Genomic DNA, 26,627 nt, shown 5'->3' with positions numbered 1-26,627 from the left:
TGTTCCCTGTGTTATTACAGCAGACTAAATCAAACATCTAGCTAGCCTGCTAACTCCTTCAATGTTAGCCAACCTTGGAGCCCGAACTTGATGTATTTTTCAGCTTGAACTGTACAAAAAAAACTTTGATTTATGTAATTTTTCTTTACCTTTTTAAGAACTACACTACTTTGTCTTCTTACTCAGAGAAACTAGGCAGGAGCAGACATTTTTACCTTTAGAGTAAGGTCAAGGAAAACAATGTTTCTAGCAATTTATAAAGACTGCCAAAATTGCCATTAGGCACCTCGAGGCTCACAAAGAGACACTAGTTTATTCTTTAATCAAAATAATAATAACAGTAATAATGAAAATAGACACTTTACATTTCCTCAAGGGTCAGTGCCTCACCGTTTTTAGCTATATGCACTGACTTGTCATAGAAGAAATGGATGCTTTCTTTAGGTGTTCCTGTACTAATTTGAACAAACTGCATGTACTGTGTTGATGTGTTGTCTTTTATTTTTAAGTTATATTTTGGGGCATTTTCGCCTTCAGAGTCAGAAAATGTGGGGAGCAGAGAGTGGGGGAAGACATGCAGCAAATAATCGAGGCCAGGAGTTGAACCTGCAAACTTTGGGACATGGACTATTGCCTCTGTATATGGGACATGGTTAAACCGCTAGGCCAACTGTGTCCTTGTCGTTGTGTTATCTTTGAACAGAGTTAATTTAGCTGTTTTCACCCTTTTCCAATTGTAGGGTTAATTATTTATCTACATATGCCATACTTCCATGAAAGGGCTTCATTCCTCACAGAGTTCTATACATAAGTAAAGGCCTATCTTCACAGTTCAAGTTGCTAAATAACATGGAAACATGGACATGTTAGATATATTTTGAATTTAAAAAAAGGACCAGCTTGAGAAATCATGAGGGCACAGATCAGGAGCATAGCAAGTGGGGGGATTTTTCAGCCCAGGAAGAGAACACTGATACTTTGAAACAACCGACAGCATAAAAATTCTTGACAGTGTTTGTTATGTATCATGTTAGGAAGAAAACTAAGACCATGGAAACATAGATTACCCAGGGAAGTGACCATTCAAGGCGAAGAGTAAATTGTTTTGTCCACTTGAAACAAGAACACGACTTCACAGTAACAGTGTTTGGGACTTCTTTTAGAGAGTGGAAATATAAAGGTACAAATAAATGCTCAAAAACTTTCATTATGTCAATTTTTACCATCTTGTCAGATTATCTGCAGATCTAGATTAAATAGATTACCTGCAATGACCTAGATTATGTGTAAATGAATAACTCTCAGACATTTGCTTTAATAATTTGTTAATTCATGTGTTTTAAATGTGTGCACCATTAGGATGGATCTGTGTGTGTGTGTGTGTGTGTGTGTGTGTGTGTGTGTGTGTGTGTGTGTGTGTGTGTGTGTGTGTGTGTGTGTGTGTGTGTGTGTGTGTGTGTGTGTGTGTCTTTTGAAACTATCAGACCAAACAGTACTGTAACAGAAAATGAGGGTTGAGAGGGAAGAAAAAATACACCCATTAAACACCTACCCATCTGAAAGTCTGTGTCTGTGAGTGCATGTATGTACATGAGGTTGAAGCCACACACTAGGGTTTTTTCTCCAGAATCACTATGACACAGCTTGTAACACACACACACACACACACACACACACACACACACACACACACACACACACACACACACATACACACACACACACACACACACATACACACACACACACACACACACACACGCTCTTTGAGTCATTATGAAAAGGTGGATGAAAGGTTAAAATTGACGATGAATGGCCAATCATCTTTGGCGAATGTACATCTCTTTCTCTCTCTCTCTCTCTCTCTCTGTTTATCTGACTCCTCCCCTTTCTCACACACATGTCTACCTACTAGCAGACCGTACACACATGCGTTTGACTGCCTCATCTTTTGTGTAATGACAGCTTCGTAACAGGTAAGAAATGTTTTTTTTATTTGCCTTCGCCTACAATTAGTTATTTGATAATTGAAACGTTTTCACTCTGAGTTTAGAGAGCTTAAATCTCACCTTTTACTCTCACACCACCAAAGCACAACTGTCCCCCTTGAGTCTTTTTAACTGACATTATAAAAAATGTACTTCTATGTGAGGTCCAGTGATTGGATTTGAAGATTGCTGAGATTACGAGCATGCAAATGAATTTGTATCCTGTTTAAATTCAAGGATCTACCTTGCTTGGGTCTGAAAGGAGGAGGTATATTCTGTGTTCAGAAGCCTAAAATGTGCATTGAGAACCTTTTTTTCAGTACATGTTTTGCTCTTAGACAGGGGAGTGAAAAACATGAATAATCTTCAGTCCATTTTCCGTGTTGTTTTACACAGCCTTTATCAAAATCTACCACTCGTTCTAATGACAGTATCTTTTAGTATCTGAAGTTCTGTGTCCCATTTACTGTCTTAATGGTGTCATTATGATGCATGTGCACAAGTAGCTGCAGGATCCAGCTTTATGGTCACAAAATGAGTTAGCCTTCACTTGTAGCATTCCAGTGTTGTCACCTGCAACACGATGGTGTCTACACCAAACACTCTTACAAGCAGAGGCATAAAACCACAAGCTTTGTTCATCGTCAACACTTTATAGAGATATCAAGATATGATCAATCGCAAGTTCTCCCTGGCCCAGATAAACTCAGAGATATCAAGATTATTGTTTTACAGAGATTAGTCAGCAGAAGGCTACATGTACTGTTCAAGTCTTGGATTAAATAAGAGACGGTATTTATTTGCTGAGCTGGTGCAAATGTATTATTTAAGGGCTCATATTTAATGAGTCGAAACAGAAGAAGACTAGTTTGTTGTTTTTGTGACCTCCTTTGACATCTGCAGTCAGAATGGGGGCAACAACCGCTTTTATGTTTAACACTGTTGAGAGAAACATTAGCACCAAAAAAGACAAATATGAAACCATCCGTACTGAATTTATTTTCACAGCTGAACAAGAACTTGTGGATCTAGAATTTACTTGAGTTGCTTACGTGATGCAGGAGTGTTAAAGTAAAAATGGCTGTGCAGTATCAGTGTAACAGGGGCCTTGTGTGATGGCTCCCACAGTCTGTCTGGAAGAAGGGATGACATGAGGAAGTGGAAGACAACATACAAATAAAAGGTGTCGAATATGAATGTGTTTTTAGGCTTCTGTTATACAATGCAAATAGGTCTCACTATACGCCAACAATCAATGACGCAAACTACATGAGCATATTAAAATACTCCCAGCAAGATCCGTCCAGACAGCGACGACAGGCTGAAGTCTTTATAGAATTAGGTTAGTCTTTTTATTAACAAGCTTTTGACTCTCTTATTGGGGCTGTAAGTGATCAGCAAAGTAAGTTCAACTCATGTTCAGATCAACCACAGGTCTTATTTCTGACTGCATGACGCCATATTATTTTTTAACCTTCTTTTATGTGTTTGCATGTCTTACCATGAAATCCACAGCAAACATTAAGCTCCTGCTCGGCGCTTTAAGAAATTACAGCGGCAAGAAAGAAACACTGTAGTCACATCAAGTCCTTATTTTCCTCTTGGCTCCCTACAAGGCTTTTGACAGATATACTGAGATGTTATGTGACGTGTTTTCAGACTTGTGTTTGGCTTTGCCGCCTGCAGGTGAGGCATCCAGAAAACCGTTGTTGTGTTATGTGTCTCCCCTCACAAACACAGGAACCTGCTGCTCCCTCACAATCGCTGTGGGCCTCTCTGCGTCATCCCTCTGTTCTTAGTGTCTCATGCAGACATGGAAAGACATTTGGGGCATGCTTGTGCCCCAAAAATGCTTAATGTTCTAGTGATTGTGTAAACTGTGGATTAGCCTCCTGTGTGTAATTGTTGGTAGACATCAGTTCTTGCAAAGTAATAGCATTTATGTGACACAAAATTACATGTCAGTTCTTGACTGCAAACAGATGATGGCTTCTTAAATTAGCATGCAGCATATTGAAATGAATTACATCCTGATGAACAAGTTGTATTAAAGAAAAGAGCGTCCGAGTTTTCAAATTGATACTCAAGTTTGAACTCATCATTTTCAATCACTCTGCAATGATTGTACTGGTTTCTACTTAGTCTCACATGAGTCACTGAGTCAGATTATACCTGCTTTGATTGAAGCCTTTTTAAAATAAGACGTAAAAATGCTTTACACTAGTGTTTGGTAATCTGCTTTATTTTTGTAGATTTTAAAGTTTCTGTTTGGTGTAAAAGTACAACCATATGAAAAGTGAGTGCTGAACTGGGCAGTAATGCAGAGGTGGGGCAAAGATCGATCATATTCAGCCTTCATCAAAAACACGTCATTTTTATCTGAAGCAAGAACCCGTGCGTTCATTTAATGAAATATTAATTTGTTGATAGTTATCTGATCTCAGCTCAGCAGTTTTTAGGAGTAGTGAGGTCAATAATCATTGAAAACAAACAGAATGAATCCTTCACACTCAGAATAGTTTATTATATTTTTAAGTTTTAGAAGTTTACAGTTTACTTTTAGCTTTATTTGTGGGCTGATTCTGACCTGACCAGCTCACTGGTATTTTTTTTTTTCTTAATAAGTAGGTCGGCGGTTTGATTCCCAGCCTCTGCAATCAGACGCCGAAGTGTCCTTGGGCAGGGCACTGAGCCCTGAATTGCTCAGCAGGGTGTGATTGCGTGTGACTGAGATTATTGATTATTGATGGGCACTTAGCATAGCATCCTCCTCTCTTGTAGTGTATCATTGTATGTGTGAATTGGTGAATATAATAAGCGGTGTTAAAGCGGTCTCCAGGCCAGAAAAGTGCTGTGAAGTACATCTCATGTTTCACACGACTGGGTCCATAAGACGGGTTCTTCTTCAATACTGTAACAGAGAACTCTTTTGAATTGTTCAATATAAATAATGTCTTGTCAATATCTTCACTGACCATTGCATTTTTTATTAGCACAATAAATAATCTGTTGTAATTTTACACGAAAATATGATGATGCAATCTTATAAGGCAATGCTCGCATCAATTTTTAATGGTATTTCCTTCACCAGATCTACAGTATGTATTATCTATTAAGAAGTGAATTAATGGTGAGCTTTTTATTTATTGTAATATGATATAAAGACTCTTTTTTTTCCCAAAAAAAAACAACACAAAAATGCACAATACTTCATGCAATATTACACATTAACACTTTATCTGGATTATGACACATCATAAATCCTTGATTGATTTGAACACTGTGATGGCCTCAATAAAAGGAGGAACCTTTAATAATGGTAAAATCACATCACTCTGTTTATAAAAATCTATATTATAATTAAATAGAATATTACATTCATAAGATCTTACTCATATTAGAATTTCTGTCTTGCCTTTTGTGGACCTCTGCAACCTCCCCTTGAATTCGTGTATTCAAAATTCAGGTTTTCAATTTAGAGAACACATTTTTTGATAATTTCTACATTTATCTTTTGAAAAATTAATGTTTTCCGTCATCCTTAGTGCCCGTCAGTGGTCATTACAAAATGTCAATGCGGCCGATGAGCTTGTGATTAAATCCCTTTCAATTTTTTGTTTCTTAAAAAAAGTGGGGGTTTTTTATTTCCTGAAAAGCTGTAGTTTTGGAGGTTTCAGTCGGACAGCAGTGATATGGGGAAACAGTGCCATGGAGAGTTCCTCATAATCAGTATCGCCATCTTCCAGCAGTGACACATGTAGCAGCTTTATGTGATCACATAACAATTACTGAATGAAAAAGATCTGTGATAGTAAAGCAGCTATTTATTTGTATTAGACCTTTCTTAAGTTAGACACTTCATAACTTTCTATGCTCTGAAAACTTGACTGAAAGGAGATTTGAGACGAAAGTAAAAAGTTCTGGACAGGCCCGCCACTGAGTGCGTTCAGTCAAAGAAAAGCAGCTGTCGATTAGACAACAGCTTGAACAAAGCCATCACTTTAATTCCATTGGACATTTAAATCAAACTTTTGACAGATGTATGAAGGGCATTTATTCAGTTTCATTTGAGACTGCTAACTTTGGGTTACCCCTTAATTTATACGATGGAACCACTACAGAAGTGTTGTGCTATTGTTTCATGATCATGTTCTATCATATAAAAAATTCAGTGGTGCACGCTGAAAGACTGAGACTACATTGCCATGATAAAAGAAAACTCTTTCTGTCTTTAGAAGTGTGTAGCATTGCAGTGACGTGCACATAGAAGAGTTTCTGAACATTTTCTGTCTCTGTTATACAAACCGTATCGTAGCTCATTTCTACTTTAGGCCCCATTTAATTTTTTTCTTATCACAAATAAACGGAAAAAAGGGTCTCATTTCGAGCCTTATTATTCTTCAGTTTGTCCGGCAACCCTTTAAAGTAGACCGTAGGGTGCAACAACGAAACTACGAATCTCTGGGGTTTCATATTTGCATATGTATGAAAGTACATACCACCAAATTCAGATCTACAGCTCCATTATTTAACTAAAGCACAACGGACACTTAATGCACCAAACTCTTGCACAAATTCTACAGTGATGTCAATTTTGGATTTTTAAAACTGTTTCGGACAAAACGGTTCTGTAACGATAAATTCCACCTACTTCATTAGTTTAGAGTTTCACTCGCTCTTTTACGTACGCTGTCATGCTTTTGAAGAACTGTTAAATTCTCTAGTATTGTCCGTACTGAATACATGTGCATCGTCAGCATCATGCACCAGCATAGTACAAGTTCATCATTGAAATGGGATATTCCAACTAGTCCCCCTGTAAATATCTCTAAATTGCAGGTAGACGACAGATTAAGTGATTTGTGTTTTTTGGCGGTTACACGTCTCAGTTATTCATTCAGTTACTCTGTTCCCGCCAGCCACGGGAAGGCGGCTCGGAGAAAAAACTTGAAAAAAAAGTCCAGAACCTCGTCTCTCTTTCCCCCTCCTCTGCTCCCGCTGCTCTTTCAGGTGAATTTGAGAGAAAACTAGAGAAACGTCTCCCCCGTACACACTCCTCCGCTCTCCACTTCCATCGTCTCACTTCCTTTCATTCACACGTTATTAGGCTGTTTTCTGCATACACACAGTCGACACATGTTGCATCAGAACTGTTGGTGTATAAAACGATACTGAATAGTGGAAAAACTGTGAAAGTAACCACTTGAATTTCATTTTAGGTTTTGAAAAGCCAAACTTGGACAGAATTAAGATGATGAATTAAAAAAAAAAAAAACACGTTTCACTTTCTGTCGTCACGTGTAGTTGTCAGAAATCTAACAAAGAACATCAAATGAACTTATGTAGTTATATAGTAATGAAAAAGGATATACGAGGTCCCTGTGTATGAAACTTTGCATGAGACAAAGTAATTCCGGGGTTTTAGCATACACAACTTAAAAGAGTTATGTCAAAATGAGCTGCTGTAAAGCCCGTAAGTGGCTCGGTCTTGTGCTGATGCTATTTAAGAAGGGAAAACAGCGCATGTATTTTGTGAGAAAACTTTTATTTTTTTACTTTGGCCCACAATTTTGACTGTATTTTATCAATATTATATTGAAAGTATCCTTTGTTATTGTACCGAATGCTCATATGAACACATCGGGAAAGAGCTGTATGCAAATATTGTATTAATCTATGATTGTATTTTTTAAACTGTTCTTTTCCCTTACAATTTATTAATCTTTCTATCATGTGACTGAATATTCTCAATACATATTTTCACTTTTTCAACACACAGAAAGCCAGTTCACATGCAAGGGAATGCTGTTGCAGAAGATTTGTGGTTGCTCTTGTGAGTAATTTTAAGTTAGTATAAGCAGTACCTCTTATCTCTTTGCTCACTGTGTCATATACATATAGGAATAGTGTTATTTTACAAAAATCACATCATGCTTTCCTTAAATAGTCAAATGTATCACTCATGAAGAATCTGTGAGGTGGAAAATGAAAAAGGAAGGTGTGCAGTTTAGGACTTTGTCTGACACCTATCTCCTTCACAGCATTTCAAGCATTAAAAGTAACTATTTTTAATGGGAGAAGCAAGCTGACCTGTACCAGCTGTACATGACCAGGCTGGCTGTGAAGGCAGACAAGGTCTCCATCGATACATCCCACCCAGTTTCAGTGGAGTTTCAGCCACTCCCTTCTGGTGGTAGGTACAGACACCACAAGATCAGAGCAAAGCAAAAAAACTCATTTAGTTACAAGGCAATAACACAATTAAAAAATATGCAGTGGTGACATGGAGTTAGGAGAAATACGTGGATGAAGGAATATGGACTGTGGGTATATGGGGCTGTGCAGTACACCCAGTGCTTTTTTGTTAATTCATACTACAGTTTTTGGTGTATAATTAATGTCGTGCATCAAGCTAAGAGGATGTGGATTATTTTGAATATTTGTCTTGTGATTTTTAGATTCTGTGCTGTACCACAAATGATCTCTTTGAGGACATTTACGCTTTTCTACGTTTAAGCTCCAGCGTACACTTATGAGGAAATTAATAAATAATATGGTATCACTTTTCTTCTTAGTTCCTAGTCATGGTGAGATAAATATGGCTTAGCTATTGACATTAATATTTATATGTTTGAATTATTGGTGTGAAAAAAATGTCTTGCATTAGCGCTGGCCTGTGAAACTCCTGAAGTGATGCTAGTTATTCATACCAGCCCTATTTGACCTCTAGTAAGATTCTCCATTGATAAAATACTGCTAATGTTTTAATGTATGCTAATTTTGAGGTTACTGTGTTAGGTTGTGAAGTTGCCACATCATTATCATTAGTCCATGTTAATGCTGAGGTTTACAGCTTTGAGAAGAAGTTACACTGTACAGGTGACCTCAGGATTAACATGATTGCCTATATATGTACTGACACAGACGCACACACACACACACACACACACACACACACACACACACACACACACACACACACACACACACACACACACACACACACACACACACACACACACTCTTGCCCCCTTTCTCTTGGTCTAACCTCTTAGTATTAGAAAAGCTACCATGTCAGATCATAACTAGCCAACCCAACTAATTATATCTACTTATGTTTTGTCATTTATAACCATTGAATTAGGAGTGTTTTGATACGCAGTGTAATTTGTAAGTACACAGATGGAATGTGCCAACACGTCAAGTCATTGTCAATCACAAAATAGGAGTCCCACAGGCTCTGCCGCAGGCATGGCACAGTTGTATCACAGTAAGGATGTTTGATGTCCTGACTTCATGTCGCAAACAGCAGTTTGCACGCCACAAATTTTATATAACATGCACAACCAAGTTTAGTAACAACACACAACAAAGCTCATGATATGTTACTGCAGCTTGTTGGAATATAAAAGCTCCTGGTTATTTGAAGTGTTTTAAGAAAGATATTCATGTCAGTGATTACTGTTTTCTACAATCGATGCTACAATCACTGATAATGAAGTGTATGTAAAATGGAAATCAGTTTCACCCAATAATTAAAGCTGCTGTGAGGAGATTTGAGCTGGTTATGAAATTGTCACAGTTCAGGAAGGACCCAAGAGCAGATTTAAGGAAGAAAGTGGATTTATTCACGGCAGGCAAATCCAAAAAACAGGCCAACAGGCAGTGGTCGAATTTCAAGGAGACAAAAGAACACACAGCAGGCCAAAACACAAACAGGCAGGAGCACACATAACAATCTGGCAACCAGCAAAGGTACTGGCTGGCTTATATACCAGGGAGTGATTACCAACAGGTTGCAGGTGTGTGTGATTAGGAGAGAGCAGAGGGGGTGGGGCTAGGAGGAGCAGGCTGCTCCAGCAGTGTCCATGACAGTAATAGACTGAAATGAATACTGATGCCTCGTTATGACCTACACACACAAACAAGACCATCGGAGAAAGGACTGATAATTTTGTTATTGCCATTTTTTCTGCCCGTCACCCCTTCCAGGGGGGTAGGTGTGAGAGAGGGTGATCAACGGCTCGCTCAAACACCTCTTTTAAAATTTTCCAATGGATCGCTTTGAGTTACACACTAGTGATTCTTTAGTTTAAAGAAAGATGATTTTTTTGGAGAAAAAGAAATCACTACTTTCACGAGTACAGGACAAGTCAGCAAATAGATCTAGTACCCTGCAGAAAGTTCTTTACTGGAGCTTTAATATGAAAACAGCATCTCATAATTATTTGGTTTGAGAAGTGCATGTGCAGGTAAAGTTAAAGACTAGACATTTTTTCAATGACTGAAACAACCCTGCTACAACATCAACAAAATGTAAACAAAAAAAAACTACTTTTCCTATTTCAAGTTATTGTGTTAATCCATGAGTGTATTTTTTTAACCCTTACAATGTTTTAATCTTTCTGGCGTGACTGAATATTCTCGATACATATTTTCACTTTTTTAACACACATAGAAAGCCAGTTCACATGCAAGAGAATGCTGTTGCAGAAGATTTGTGGTTGCTCTTATTAAAGCTCCTGTGAGTAATTTTAATTTAGTATAAGCAGTACCTTTTATCTCTTTGCTCACTTTGTCTTATACATATAAGAACAGTGTTATTTCACAAAAATCACATCATACTTTCCTTGAATAGTCAAATGTATCACTCATGAATCACTTTGTCTGACACCAATCTCCTTCACAGTATTTCAAGCATTAAAAGTAACTATAAAGAAATCTTTATGTGCCACTAATTTCATATACAAGTATGTCCCCTGTCTTGTCTGTGTGTGAAGGTGTACCTGTGTGTTTGTGTATGTGTGAACGGTTATATAAGTGACTTGTCGGTGGTCGTGTTTGTGGTCACATGTGAGTGCGTAGGAGTTTTAGGGTTGTATGACATAACAAGGATGGAAAGGGTAGAAAATTTGAATTTCAACCAACGTTCATGCTTAATATTTGTGTGTGTCTTATTTGTGTGTGAGCGTGGTGGGTGAGAGGGTGAGTGGGTGGGTAGGTGGGGCTGTAAGGTATTCAGAGGGTTCCCTGAACCTCGTCGTTTGTCGCTGCCTTTCTTCCTGTTTCATTCTCTCTCACTTCCTGTCAGCTGACTCAGCCAGAGAATCTCGATCCGCCTTTGTACTGAAACTGTCTCTGTGTCTTACTCTTTCACACACACACACACACACACACACACACACACACACACACACACACACATACACACACATGCTATGGCCTCTATGTACATGCACATACACAGTTGAACTCTTCTTGCATTTTCTGATACGCACAGCTGTTCTTTGTCTTATGCAGTCAAACATTTGTTCTAAAGTAAACCAGAAGGTATATTGCACATACATTATTAATACTATTTTTTTACTCCTTGATTTGTGCAATTTAAGGAGTTAAAAGAAAATTAATTTAACTACCAGATGAAAAGTTACTCATTCCTGAGAGTTGAATAAGCCTGCCCCCTGTAGAAAAATATTTGAATTTAAAGAAACCACAATGAGACAATAACTACAAATAGAAGAAGAGTGTCAAAAGAAGGTGAGAAAATTTTCTGTGTGCAGCTAAACGTAGAAAGGAAACAGACTGATGACAAGCAAGCAAACAAAATAAGGGCAAGAAAAGAAAGACAAAAACAGAAAACAAAGTTGGGCATATGGTAAGACAAAGAAAGATAGAGATAGAGATAATGATGGGCAAAGAGACGGAAAGACAGACAGAGAGATGAAGAGGGGGGGGCATAGAAAGAGAGAGAGATAAAGATAGCTTAAAGGAGGGAGATCCGTCAGCGTTTGTTTCCTCAGGATGTGGCGACGAAAAGCCAGAGCGGCAACATCACTCCCCGCTGCCGCTGGTCCCTCTGACACCTGCTGCGAGTGAGTGAGTGAGTGTGTGTGTGTGTGTGTGTGTGTGTGTGTGTGTGTGTGTGTGTGTGTGTGTGTGTGTGTGTGTGCGCGCGTGTGTGTGAGAGAGAGAGTGTGTGTGTGTGAGAGAGAGAGAGAGAGAGAGAGAGAGTGTGTGTGTGTGTGTGTGTGTGTGTGTGTGTGAGAGAGAGAGAGAGAGAGAGAGAGAGAGAGAGAGAGAGAGATGAGAGAGTGTGTCTGTTTGTCTACCTGTGTGTGTGTGTGTGTGTGTGTGTGTGTGTGTGTGTGTGAGAGAGAGAGAGAGAGAGAGAGAGAGAGAGAGAGAGGAGAGGGTGTGTGTGTGTGAGAGAGAGAGGAGAGGGTGTGTGTGTGTGTGTGTGTATGTGTGTGTGTGTGTGTGTGTGCGGATGTGTGTGTGTGCGGGTGTGTGCGGGTGTGTGTGTGTGCAGGTGTGTGCGGGTGTGTGTGTGTGTGTGTGTGTGTGTATCAGTGAGTAACTGAATGAATAACTTAGCCGAAGAGTGTGTCTCTGTGTGGGCTGTAAAGACAGCTTTGTGGTCATGGTTGTGTCCGTTCATTTTGCCTCCAGTGTATGTGACAGATTGACAGTATGTGTGTGTGTGTGTGTGTGTGTGTGTGTGTGTGTGTGTGTGTGTGTGTGTGTGTGTGTGCGCGCGCGCGCGCGCGCGCGTGTGTGTGTGTGTTTGAGAGAGAGAGAGAGAGAGAGAGAGAGAGGAAGAAGTTATGTGACAGGCTGGGGAAATTATGATACGCACTCGACACAGTGAAGAGTGAAAAAGCTTCAAAATACAGAAAAAATATGGAGATGATAAGAAGAACAAACAGGACCCGAAACCATGAACTTAAGACGGACTTATATGAAAAGGAAACTAAGCACCAAGGACTGGTAAAAAAGAAAAAAGAAAACCCACAACATCTACAGTGTATTTGTCTCTTCATCTCTCTCCGTCCTTCTCTCTTTCTCTTTCTGACTCATTGTTCTATGTAGAGCACAATGTGGTTTTAAAGTAAGACAACCAACAAAGACTTAGCAACGTCTTAAAAACGTACACAAATTTAATTTCACTGTGTAAGTACATTGAGACGTTGTTTTTTTAATGATGGAGATGAAGATTACTGTCCCAGGATGGTGAATGTGCAAAGCTAACATAGCATCATGGTTATAAGCAAAACTAGTTTCTCTTTAGCTTCTCTTTCTAGCTTTTCTCTGCCTCGTGTGTTCAAATATTTTCTTTCAGGACTTATTGCTGACTTTATCAATGATAAATGACAATATCATGTCACCTGGTGTCCGAGGATATTAAAAACATAGCACCAATCGATCGGGGACAAACACTGCTAGCTTAAATGCTCAACATACATTTCTATGCTAAAAAGCTGCTTCTGTGAAAATGCGAATAGTTTTCTGATAATTGTAAAGATAATACATTAATAAGATATAGAGGGGGAATTGTAGAGGACTGAAACATGCCTGTGTTAATAGTCAACCCTTAAACTTCAACTCATACAGTTACGTTTTATGAAATCACACATTTGATAACATTTTTCAAAATGAAAATCGGAAATTCTTGAAGGTTTTGTTGGAGAAATTTAGCTTTAATATCACATTAACTCGTACAACATGGTTTCTGCATTGTACATCACTTTGGTCAGCTTCTGTTGTGTTTTTAAATGTGCTTTATAATAAATTTGACTTGACTTGACTATTGCTTATTAATAGGGCTGTAAGGATATCCTCAACCCACCATTCAATTCGAACCCTGATTTTTGGTTCACAATACGATTCACTCAAGATTCTCTAACGATTTTCAAGAAAACTGGATTTAACTCAAATTTTAATAACTATTATTTTATTTCAATTCTCAGATATGGACAGTTGCAAAATATCTTTTTTATCTTATATTTATTTGTAAACAAAGTAATCCTTTTTCATTTTTAAGGTGTGTTGTAACTCAAATAAAACCACTGCACACTTTTTTACCTTGCAAAAATACCTTGTTGGAACATTTCAGAACAATTATAGAGAAATGAAAAGTGAACAATTCCCAAATGAAAGTATTAAATATTAAAACAAATAAGGTAAATCTCTTTAAATTAGGAATGTAAATTTCAAGTATTCCCCTCGATCGATCTTTGGAAATGTTGACGATCAATTATTGTTTAATCATTAAAAAAACGTAAAAGTTTTCCATGTCAAAAATAATTCCAAATGCGTTATTTCCCCCTAAATTAAATTTTCCTTCATGACGCAAGGTATATTACTGATGGTATTAAACAGCTACGGATCATATTGAGGTGTTCAAAATGTTAAACACGTTGAATATCAACGTGAGGAGCAGGCTTATAAATAATCTCTGCAGAAGACTCAGACTTCATCATGTGGATTTACTGCAACAGGGCAACTGAACAGGATCATATTTTAGACTCACAGTGTCCAGGTTTCTGTCTACTCATTCTTATTGACAAAAATAAGCATGTGAACGTGGTCATGTGTCAGCCGGGAGCGCAACCGGGTCAGAATCAGTCCGGCGGCGGAGAAAAAAAGCGCTCGTGGAGACCCGTCACTCAGCCACAGCCCCCAGCTGAGTGTCTCCGCTGTGTGCAGTCAGCTGATTCACATCGAAACATGCTTTAAACTTAAAACACCTCCACTCAGCGAGTGACCAAAGAGCAGCGCAAGAGACTTCATGATGTTGAACAAGCAGAGTATAATGCAGATAGCGCCTTCTACTATTTAAAATTAATATCCCGATACAAATGATGTTTAATCGATTTTAATCCACCCTTATTTGTATCGATTTTTTACCCATTTGCGATATGTCCTTACATCCCACCTTTATTTTTTTTTGGTTAATTGATAATACGTTTCTGTCTCTTCCTATTTCCTGTAGACACTCTAGCAGTACCCAACAAGCCATTATGGATGACCCTTCCTCAACTCAGTCCTTCCACAACCTCCACCACCACCACTTGCCATCCTATCACCTAGCCTTGCCCAGCCTTGAGAGTCCTGAAGTGGGGTATCTGCACTCTCAACACACCCTGGATCCTTTGGAGCAATACAGAGGCAGAGACGGAGAATCCAATCCCCCTTTTGCAACTACTAACACCTCCTCTGGTGGAAAGAGGGGGAGCAGTGGGGCTGAGAGAATCGTGCTGAATGAAAGTGGTGGCAGTTTGGATGGACACGCTAACTTGGGAGGTCATTTTGATGATGAGAGTGTAAGAGGTGGCCATTTCGCTGACACTTTGTACAGTGTTAGCAAAGAAGAGGAGATTTGGGAAGAGAGGAAGAGTTGCGAGAGCACCTCAGATCACTTTTATGGTAAAGAAGATTGCTACAGTCACACAAATGATGTTTTCTACCCCTCGAATTGTGGCGGGGAAGCAAACTATGGTAACTACGGGAGCTGTGTAGCTAAATGTGAAACAGCTCACTACAGAGAGGTTAGTGTCGGCCGTTTGATCAAGCAAACATCGTCCTACGACAAAAGTGCAGCCAGGGGCATAAGTGACGGGTGTATAAATGATTGTAGGACTGATTCAATGCTGAATAATGATTATCTAGAACGAGAAGAGGATTACGGGTCCAGCTGTGGCTCAGGTGAAGATCAACAACAACCAGCAGACGTTGAGGGACCTTGGCTAAGTGTCTCTCCTTCAAGTCAGACTGGAGAGGGTAGGTGGAGAGGACAAGCAGACACCATCACGTTGGCCTCAGGCTGCCTATCACAAAAATCCCCCATTGGTATCAGCAGTGAGATGCACATTGAGAAACTGGACTCTTTCTCTGAGGCTTTTCTCTCCCAGCATAAGAGAAGATTTCCACTGATCCTCAGCAGGGATTCCTCTCAACACATTTGGGAATTTGGAGAAAGAAGAGGCGAAAGACACAGCTGTGCTTTTGATTCAGACTCTTACCTGCCCCCGTCTTCCTCTTCATCCCCAGCTCCCCCCTCTCTTCCATCTTTCCCTTCTCCTCCTACATCTTCTCACCTCATGTCCTCTGTTCTGAGCCCTCCTCCAACTCCTCTACCTCCTCCCTCCCTTTCCCCCTTGAAAATGGACTCTCCAGTTACATTTGGAGGCAGCGGACATTCGTTGTCCCAGGTGGGAGAACCGGTCCAGATTTTTGCTTCCCGCCTTCAGTCTTTCCCAACCATCAATTCTTCTGGGATGATATGGAAGTTTCCAGTGTTGTCACGCTGCTTTCCACAGTCATGTGGGGACCCAATCGACATGGAGGGAACTCTGGGATCATCTCATGGCAGAGAGTACAGCAACATCACAGGTTAGCTATCAAAAGTGCATTTTTTTTTAAAAATAAAATAAAATAAATTGTAAAAAGAAAGTGAGATAAAGGATATTAAGTTAGATAGCCAAAGTGTCATAGCTGTTTCAAAAAGATAAAAAAGGAAACATGTTGTAATTACACATTGAAGAAAATAGTAAATGAACTTTACTCTCACCCGTACAAACACCCAAGTGGTTCATTACTACATGTACATTTATGGGACGTGTGGGTTTTTGAAAGTAAGCTTTTGAAATCTGCCATTTCCCTCATGCAAATAACTTTCTCACTTTACTTTCTCACACATTCAATCATTTCTAAGAGACATCTTCTTATTCTTTCAGCCTCAAACATCCCTCAATCTCCAGATTCAACTTTTCCTCCCTCTTCTTCCTCTACGGACCGGTCTCCCCTTCATCCAGTCAGAAACCTCTGTCCCTCCAACGCTGCCCCCCTCCATTCCCCCTTCCATGTTGCCTCTCGTCCATCTCATCTTGCTAGCCAACACAATGAGGGAGCAGAAGTGATGAACCTCCACATGGCGGACCAGAAAATAAAGAATGGACCGACCATTCCGAACCAATTAAAGGTACAGTACGGGGCATTCTCTATTTTTCACCACAGGAAATAATTTGAAGTGGCCTTTCAGAAGCGAAGCTGTTTCCTCACATGTTTCCTCTTTCTGAGTCTATGACTAATCAATCAACACTAGCGCTGCCAAGGAAACCTTTGCATGATGCATATTTCACAAGAAAGCATGATATAATTATAGCCATGCTTGATTCTTATCTGATACTCAGTTTTTATTTTTTTCCTTTGACTGTTTAGTTTGTTGTCAAAATCAGTAAATAGTAGCATGCTAGCATCCTGAACTGAAGGTAGTTTGAATTGAAAACATTTTTGGCTACCTTCATTTTGTTAGCATTGTCATTTTGAGCACATTAGCATTGAAATGTTAGCATCGCTGTGCTTAAGTATCAATCAATCAATCAATCAATCAATCAACCAATTAATCAAACAATCAATCAATCAATCAATCAATCAATCAAGCTTTATTTATATAGCACCTTTCATACAAATCAAATGCAAGCCAAAGTGCTTTACAGCGAATGAAAAAACAAGAAAAAAGAAGAAATGAAATGATGGCAAGACATATTGAAAAACAAAAATGGATTTTAAAATAGAGACTATTGCACACTGACAACAATAAAATATATTAAAAAAAAATAAAGTAAAATAAATAAATTATGTGTAATTAAAATAAGTAAACACATCAAATTAACCCTCCTGTTAGGATGTTTCTTAGGGACAACAATAATGTTCCTGGGTCAACTTGACCCGGGCATATTTAATGATTCCAAAATGTCAGAACCCCAAAAAATCCCAATAAACATTTTTTAAATCTCATTATTAACTCCATTACTAACCGTTTAAATCAATAGTTAGTGCTTTGCTGTTCTTTAATTCTCAAAGATCATGGTTCAATGAGGATAATTCACTTGTTTGTTTTAACCAAAATTCATGTTAAAACTTTTTTTATGTACATTGGAAATTGATTGGGGTGAAATATGTCACATAGTTGCAAAGGAACATTTAATATCTAACAAATCTGACCCCATTTAGACTGCTCTTTGACTGCAGGGTCAAATTGACCCACAAACAGCATCTAGCCTATGTAAGATGAACTTGAATAATAAATACATTATAAAAGGGTAAGTATAAGAGTTGAAGAGTTAAAGTTAAGGCAAAAATATCAATAAAACTGAGTAGATTTAATTGATAATTGAATTAATGAATAACAATAAAAATGAAATAATTAAAATGTAAAATTAATAAAATCTTAATGCAACATAAAAAAATAATAAATACATAAAAAGTAAGAAATAAAATCGCAAAACCCTACATAAAAACCAGACTGAATAAATACGTTTTTAGTTTGGCATCAAAGGGTTGCTATCAGGGCTTTCAGATACAGAACAAATCTTGTGACTGAGCTTCCATCGCTTCATGCTAGTTGGAGGGATGTTTTATGCCAACAGCAAGTAGCCTGTTCAGAAGCAAACAGTGTGAAAAAAGTACATTGCTCTTCCCACCACAAGTTATGGAATGTGATTAGGAAAGATCACGTCTTCCTCAGATATGAAGATGTTAAAGATTATCTCAAACGTTCGTCTCCTGCCAGTGTTTGTCATTTTTTTAAACATTTTTAGTTTTCCTCATTTTATTCCTCAAGTTCAAGTTTTTATGGAAGAAACAAAGGCAGATTTAATATGGAGTTAGTTTTTATTTTTACCAGTTTACCATACTCTCAGTTGTTTTAATATCAAGCATATGCTGTGATGTTATATACAAAATGTTACCAACGCCAAAATAAGACTACTTTATCAATCAAATTCAGGAGCATATTCAAATCAAAACCAAAACTTAATTTCTTTTGGATGCTGTAGTCCGGGTCGCGCCCCGGGCAACATTGCAGAAATGCTAATTCCTTACGAGCAATCTCACGGCCTTTGATCTTCAGCTGGGGCACTTTTGGTCATTCTAAAGTCGAGGCTCAAATCTAAAGGGGGCTTTCTCCATCAGAGCCCCTCGACTTTGGAAAGACCTCCCTGAGGAGATAAGGCACGCAGAGTCAGTGACATCTTTTAAATCTCTTCTGAAGACCCATTTTTACAGACTTGCTTTTATGTGACTTCATCCTATTTTTATCTTTTATTATTTTAAGTTTTTATCCAACTAATAAATACATTGTTTTAAATTTTATTTGATATTTTTATTTGGTTATTTATTGTTTTATCATTTATTTTTTCATGTATTATTTTAATGTTCCTAATTTATTCTTTTCCATTTCCTTTTTTTTCTCCGATGTGAAGTTGTCTTCTTATTCTGAAAACCTCTTTATTGTCCTTTAATGCTTTTACTTACTTATCCATTTTTATTTTTATTTATTTGTATTTGTTTGAACAATGATTTATTGATCTGTTGTCACACCACTTTATTCTGATTACTTTACACTTATTCTTCTTAACCTCTTGCGTTGTATTTTGTTTTTGCATTGTTATTTCTTTATTTCTTTATTTATTAGGATCCCCATTAGCTTCCACATTGTGGTTGCTAGTCTTCCTGCGGTCCACACAACAAAACAAAAACAAGAAAAACAATTATTCAAAATCACACATTATCCATAAAACAAAGATGCAATAGCAGCCAATTATAAAAATCAAGAATGAAAATGAAAAATAAATTAAGTATCTGAGCAAATAAACGATGAGTAGCATTAAACTACAAATAATGGAAACAAAAGCAAAATTGTCACAAACACATGGCACCAAAAATAAATAAAACAAAGACTTTCAAAACAGTAATTAAATAATATTGCTATGAGGAATTCATCAGCATTTGCTTTAGTGACTTTTTAAAAGAAAATCTATTTTTTGATCACTCTCATGTTGGTAGGGAGTTGATTCCAGGCAGAGGAACCTCTAAAAAGAACAGATCTCATCAAACAGTTGGTTCTAGGACTTGGTGTTAGCACATGACCAGTGCTCGCATGACGTGTAGTATACCTATGATTAAAACCAGAATATTTGAGTATATTACAAAAGAACTGTGGTGTGTTGTTCCATATAACAGTTTGGATAAATAACAGGAGACGTGATTTTAATTTAGCCTTCACAGTTAGCCAATATAATCTTTTATGCATCTCAAGCACATTGGTACGAAAAGAACAGTTCAGAGAATCCCTACACTCTTCTCTGTCCGTCAAAAGGTTTACTTTGTTTTTGAAACACGCTCGGCTTGTCAAAGCACTTTGTAAACATTTGTTTTTAAAGGTGCTATATAAATAAAGTTATTATTACTATTATTATTATTAATGAAAATGTAAAAACAACCCACATTTTCACAGTGGCGTTACCAGATTTGCTTATTGACGTTACTCTTCCATCTACAAAGCCCATGAGACCGGGGAGTGTGAAGGAAACACTCGCTCCAGCTGGGGAGGCTGTGCAGAAGTAGTGGGCGAACACATACATAGTTGTTTGTCAAGAAACTACGTTTGCTCCAACTGCATTACTGCGTTTTTAACCACAGTTTGAGTCAAGGGTTTTATTTTTAGACATGTTGAGTAGGTTCAGTGTGTAAATGACACAGATTTGGAGATGGTGCAAGATGTTATTTTCACACTTGACAGACCCCGGGTAAATATATCATGGACCAGTATCTGTATTTAAAATGCTAACAAAGTCATAGAGAAGAGGGGGGGTTTAGATATCTGTGTAGATGTGCTGATTTAGATTGGGCCTTAATTAAGGATAAGGAAAGTAAACACTGTTCTCATGTGCTCTTTCAGCAACAAGCCTCCAAGACCTACACTGGAACTCCATTTCCCAGTATCCTTCACTCCAGCAAGGGTCAGAAAAGGAGCAGATACACTCCACGACCCCTACTCAACCCTGTACGCACTGGAAAGGGCCTGTACTCCTGCCTCTCATCTCTCCATCACAGAGAAGAGAAGACAGCATGTCAAGAGGAAGACAAGGATTGTGGTGTGTTGCCGTAAGTAGAATGTTAAAGGGACATTTTCCCTATTTCTGATTGGTTTATTAAGCAGCAGTATGTCTTTAAAAATGCAGGGTAAGATAGATTTCTTTTAGAAACAAGACAGATTTTGATTAAAACATCATCTGGGTAACAAATAAAGAGATTTCTCCTTTTGTAACTTCATTCTTATCAGAGATATTTGCATGTATCCAGTTTTTTCACCTTTCTTTCTAACTTCTCTGCAGGTATGTCAACATTGGTAAGGATTCCCAGGCGGACATTCTTCCATGTTCGGATGGCAATAAGTCAGAGGAGGAATCTCCAAGAGAAGAGCTGCTCTGGAAACCATGGGGCGAGCTGAAGGAAAGTACTGGCATACAAGACCAAGGTATACACCATGCTAAGCTTTCATTTTTTAGACCACTGATAGCAGAGGCATTTATCAGTATTAATATTCACACCCTGATAGCACAGCCACTGGGGGCAGTTCGGGGTTAAACGTCCTGCCCAAGGACATTTAACCATGTGGCATGTGGACAATCGGACTGGGGACCGAACCCCTGACCTTCTGATTGAGAAGACCAACTCTATCACCGAGCCACAGACATAGTATCTGCAATACACTGAGTGCAGATGAAGTTTATCAGAGAAAAAACCTTAAGCAGAGTTCGTTAGAATACGAACCCTGACATTAAATCAGACATTAAACTGAGATTTCAGCACTTCCTGTTGGGACTGCACCATGACGCCAGCAGACTTTTTTGTAGGTCTTGGCATGACAGATATGCAAAATAAATGTCATGCATGTAGGTGAAACTAGCTGGAGCTGCTGCACTTTTACAATGGAGGAGGCGTTTGCACAAAAGCAATGAAATCCTATATTTTTCGCCACGCTTGAATTCTGTGCAAAGTTTGGAACATTTTTGGACACGTTAAGGCCTCCAAATGTTGGTAAAAGAGACAGAAGAAAGAAAGAAAGAAAGAAAGAAAGAAAGAAAGAAAGATAACCCTTAAAGTCCCATTATGACCTCGCTTCCACTGCCTTGCTTGCTCTAATAATCTGTTTGATTGCTATTTAAAAAATCTGTCACTACGCTTGCTGCTGGAAACAGCTAATGTTCTGTGTGTGTGTTTGTGTTTCTGCACAGTGGAGAAGCTCTTGTCCATGTGCAGTTCCAGCTGCTTACCAGGAGGGGGCAGCAACACTGAGCTGGCCCTGCACTGTCTGCACCACTGTCAGGGAGACATAAAGGTAAGCAGTGAGGAGGAATATCTATGCTGTCTTTCTTTACCTATTCTTAATCCATCATTTTTCCTAATGCACTCATTCCATCCACCATTCCTTTCATCACCATGACTTGCATGCACGCATCATGACTCAACTACTCACTGTCTTTGTCTCTTTCTGTTCTTCCTTCTTTCTCCTGTTTGGTCTTCCTTCACCTCCAGCTCAATCAATCATATCCTGTTAATCTCTCCATTACCATTACATGCCTCATCTGCCTGTTCTCTGCCTCCTCCATCCCTCTCTTCTGTGCAGGCCACACTGGAAATGCTGCTCTTCTCACAGCCTATACCTTTGGGAGACTACCACTACTCTGGTAACCTTTGACCTTTGACTAGGAAGTGAAGACATACATTAACAATATAAATGTTACAGCGTGTAGAGTTTGATGTTTCTCTAACACAGCCACCTGCTGAATGTGTTAATATGTGAGTCAGCAAAGGAGTAACTATTCCCACTGTATGTACAATAGCATCCTTTGTTGAAGCCTTAAACCTCCATGCACTTTCATCACATGTCCCCTACACTCCCCATCTCTCTCTCCCTCCTACATGCACACTCTCTGTGTTTCCTCTCGAAGAATGTGTGATTAAATCCACCATGAGAAGCACAGAGTCGACTCCTCTGTCCTTTAAAGTCAAAGTAATTCTGGATACTGTAAATCACTGGACGGTACCAGCTAGGTCTCCTCTTTCCTCCACCACCTGCTGTTGAGTTGCTGCGTGACTTTGCACATTACACCACAGGAGGTTGCATGACTTGGCATTGCACCAAGTCATGCATTGCAGACCTGTTGGTATTGGCAGCCATTGTTTCTCAGGCTCTCCTTCACCATTGTCCTCCTCTCTCGTTCTGTAGGTAGTGATTTGTGGACAGACAGTGAGAAGAGTGTCTTCAGTGCAGCGCTGGGAACTCATGGAAAAGACTTTTCACGCATACAGAAACTGGTAAAAGTATTATTCATGCATTGCTTGTTTGCACTGCATTCTTGTCAGTGTTTTCCTTTTCTAATCTGTTTTTGCCCAAGCTTTAAAGTGATATCAAAATCACTTCACTAGAGATGCATGAGTATTTCTACTCACATGTATAAACCCAAACTTTTTGTGTAGCTGTTTATTTTTGGTGAATTTTTGTCATCAGATGGTCTGTGGAAACATTGGACAGCAGCAGATAAGCAGATAAACTTCATAAAAACTGTGCCAGAGCTCAACTGAGATAAGAAATACCTGTTTCAGATGCCAGTATCAACACATGGCGACACTGTGGAGTTTTTACTGGTTGTGAAACAGATTAAAATTAATAATGATGTCTCTTAATAGCCTACAAAAGCAAAAAGTGCTATAAGCAACATGATTGAAAATGTTATATTGTGAGCTTTTATGCCTGCAACTGCTGCGAGGATGTAGGTGTCAGACATTTTTCAAAGCCAACACTCCCAGCTAGTGATATTTCTTTGAGTATTTAAAGAAAGCCTGGTGACATTGTCTGTCATAAAATACCCCCTTGGTATGTAGCAGACAATATCAGCAAAGCGATAATATGCCCATCCTTGTCCACAAGGGGAACGAGAATCATCACAAACTAGGGATGCACCGAAATGAAAATTCTTGGCCGAAACCGAAAACCGAAATGAGGAAACCAAGGCTGAAAACCGCCAATTATTAGTAGGAAGTAGGCCATGCATTTTCTGTTTGTGTTGCACGGGCATTTTCTAGGCCATTTATTAGCACACACTTGAAGCTAGTTTGTATAGCAGTTTCAACACACTGAGTTAAAAGAGCTCAAAGTAATAGACAGAAATTTCAAAAATGTTACAACTGTCCCCGGTCTCCCCTAACATTGCATTTATGGCTCTGACTGTGTACTAACCTCACTAAAATCAAGGATCTCATTGAACATATCAGACAACGAAGGTGCATGCCCCTCATCTGGTTCAGAGAGACGAGTCCTTTTTTCTGAGCTCTGTTCTCCTTCTCCTGCGCTGTGCGCTTCTCCGTCACTGAGCGGGTTCTCGGCATCCATCGCGGCCTGGATCATTTCTCGTGCACGCTGCTTTATTCCCACATCCAAGTAATGATCTTTATAACGCGGTACAGTCGCGAAGAAGTGCAGAGGATCCGAATAGATCTCAGTGAAACGTGTGTTGACAGACTCTAAGAGTGTACTTTTCATTGTTTTCACTCCGTGGTCCGTCTCAACCTCTTTGCCTAGAAGACGCTTTAGTGCTGCAATTAAAGGAAGAATGGATGCAGACATGTTGGCCCTTATCCAGACAAGCGGGTACTGGCTGCAGGGTTTTTGCTTTCGTCATCACAACATTCTGTTTCGGCCGGGTTGTTTCAGTGATAAAAGTATTTTGGCCGAAAACTGAAAATGCACATTTTGGCCATTTTCGGCGGACGAATTTTTGGCGGACGAATTTTCGGCGGACAAATTTTCGGTGCATCCCTAGAACAAACCAAACATTCCTTACTGTATCTTTAATAACTTGTATTCAGTCGGTCAGCTACAACACCACTAGGTTTTTGTCTATTTTCTGCTCATTACCAGGCCAGAATCATCACATATAGAGGGATTAATATTTCCCTGAAGTGCACTGAGTGCTAAGTTTTCTCTGTACAGGCACCTTTGGTTTGTGTTGACTCTGCGTACACTCAGTAGGAGGGTATTGACACATCTAATGGCGCAGAAATAAGTGCTCTTTTATCTTGGTAAATACATGTTCTAGCAGCCCTTTTTTATCCGCATTAGCTATCATGAATGTTGACCTTTCTCTTTCATTACCGTTACCTGAAAGCAGCACTTAATGCTCGTCTTTCCTCTGTAGTCTATAATCGTGGCTGCTTTTTCAAAGTGTCATTATTGAATGTTGAGTTACAGGCCAAATAAAAAGGGATAGAGTACAAGCTATCGTTGTTCAGTGTTGATGCAACCGCTTGTTTTTTGCTTTGTTTTATAAAAACAAGTTGGTTAATGTATTTAGAACCAAGCAAGGTCAGACACTGAAGAGTTCTCACAGTCCTCACGTCTCACTCACTGGCTGATTTCTGAATGCGAGGTAATAACTTGTGTGTTTCAATGTGCACATATGCAGGTGAAGACTAAGACGGTGCGCCAGTGTGTTGAGTTCTACTACCTGAGCAAGAGGCTCCTTGACAAGCAGAAGAAACACAAAGAGGAGGAGAGCAGAGATGGAGAGAGTGAGCTGCAGAAAAGTGTAAGACACAGCTGAAAAGCAGCTAAAAAAGTCGTGAAAATGTTCCAGCTGAAGCAGAAACTGGTGTCATAATGATGTTTGTTTTCTGCCATCAGCCTTTCCTCTTTGTTCTCATCCTCTTTTTATGTCGCTCTCTTCCTGTTGTCGCTCTCCTGTAGGAAGTTGTCTATTCCCATGATGCTCCATGTGCTCCTCTGCATAATAAGATCATTAAAGAGAAACAAATGCAATGGAAAAGTGTGCTTAGTCTACATGAAGAGAGAATCTGGAGTGTGTGTGTATTTGTCTGTAATGAGTTAAATGCATTAAGTGGTTTTCCAGTGGGGAATGCAGCTTAACAAGTCAATCACAGCAAAGTAGCTTACCATTGGTCTTGTGTTCATAGATAACTCCCATCTGTCAGCCAGTGGACAGACAGTTTGGATTGGAGGAGGCTGTCCCTGTGCCCTCATTGGCCAGCTTCTTTCCTTGCAAGCTGTGTGGCAAGTGAGTACAACCAGTCTCACAAACTGAGTTTGGCTTCAGGGCAAACAGACAGATGGTTTAGATTTCAAAGTCTTTTCCCTTCCTGTTCTCTTCTTCCAGAATGTTCTATAAAATCAAATCCCGTAATGCTCACATGAAGATCCACAGGCAGCCTCAGGAGGACTGGACCGACAGGCAGCTCCAGCAACAGATCCTCACCCAGCGGCTGGCTCATAATCGTCCCAACAACTTGATGCCCACCATGAGCAGGGATCTGCTTCAGTCTCAGGCTCCAGCTCTGACCTTTGACCCTAACAGCCGAAACAATACTGAAAATACCCATCACTCTTCAGTCAGTAGCAACACCGTCACTCACAGCCATGCCGGTATCCTTAATCCCAGCACCATTGTAACATACAGCAACATCACAGCTTCAAACTCTCATAATATCACTAATACTAATGACAGTGACTCAAATCAAAGACAGCCCATCTCTGTCTTACCTTTCCACCAGTCATGGGGCTCATATGGACACAGTGCCAGCCCTGCCACCTTTTATTACAGCTCAGAAGGGAAAGACAATGCAGCAGCTGGGACAGTGGTGGGGAAACAGCCCACTAACTGGCAGTAGTGTTTAACCCTCCGTGAGCATTAGTGCAACAGAGGCCAAAGACTGACACTTTGTTCTGTTATTCAAACTAAGTTCTGGTTTGAGCTGTTGACAAACTTATTTTTGTAAAACATTGTATTTTTTTGTTGTAAATTGTATACTTTCTCAGGTTGCATATTTAATTGCAATGTGTATTTGACATCTGAATAAAAGTTGTTGTTTCTAACATTTGTAGCGTTTTTGCCGGTGAGATGCTGAGGTGAAGTTTTCTAACCTTTGGACCAAGCGGCAACCTCCAGTCTCAAAATATGAAGCCCATGTGGAAGTGTTATAAACTGCAATTCATCA

At 39.2% G+C, this 26,627-nt stretch overlaps 1 protein-coding gene across 3 annotated transcripts; it reads left to right on the top strand.

Moving 5' to 3' along the window:
* The first annotated feature begins 1,926 nt into the window (after positions 1 to 1,926).
* Positions 1,927 to 26,507, top strand: si:dkey-19b23.10. Of its 3 annotated transcripts, none has more exons than XM_034677135.1 (11): positions 1,927 to 1,976; positions 14,761 to 16,160; positions 16,505 to 16,749; positions 20,512 to 20,717; positions 20,948 to 21,090; positions 21,851 to 21,954; positions 22,243 to 22,303; positions 22,846 to 22,934; positions 25,082 to 25,204; positions 25,590 to 25,690; positions 25,790 to 26,507. In XM_034677135.1, exons 2-11 carry the CDS (start codon positions 14,789 to 14,791, stop codon positions 26,298 to 26,300), a joined length of 2,955 nt encoding a protein of 984 aa, XP_034533026.1. In that variant the 5' UTR covers positions 1,927 to 1,976; positions 14,761 to 14,788; the 3' UTR covers positions 26,301 to 26,507. The 3 variants fall into 3 exon arrangements, with proteins under 3 accessions (XP_034533026.1, XP_034533024.1, XP_034533025.1); XM_034677133.1 differs by lacking the exon at positions 1,927 to 1,976 and adding an exon at positions 12,570 to 12,755; XM_034677134.1 differs by lacking the exon at positions 1,927 to 1,976 and adding an exon at positions 12,818 to 12,938.
* The last annotated feature ends 120 nt before the right edge of the window (positions 26,508 to 26,627 follow it).

This window comes from Notolabrus celidotus, chromosome 23 (assembly GCF_009762535.1).
Source record: "Notolabrus celidotus isolate fNotCel1 chromosome 23, fNotCel1.pri, whole genome shotgun sequence".
Classification (NCBI taxonomy): domain Eukaryota; kingdom Metazoa; phylum Chordata; class Actinopteri; order Labriformes; family Labridae; genus Notolabrus; species Notolabrus celidotus.
The sequence above is the reverse complement of the archived record's forward strand: the minus strand, read 5'-3'. Positions and strand labels throughout refer to the sequence as shown.

Coding starts and splice junctions, on each gene's coding strand:
- si:dkey-19b23.10 (XM_034677135.1), top strand. CDS start 14,789: ATGGATGACCCTTCCTCAACTCAGTCCTTCCACAACCTCCACCACCAC. Junction 25,205..25,589: donor AGAGTGAGCTGCAGAAAAGT/GTAAGACACAGC, acceptor TTGTGTTCATAG/ATAACTCCCATCTGTCAGCC. Junction 25,691..25,789: donor CCTTGCAAGCTGTGTGGCAA/GTGAGTACAACC, acceptor CTCTTCTTCCAG/AATGTTCTATAAAATCAAAT.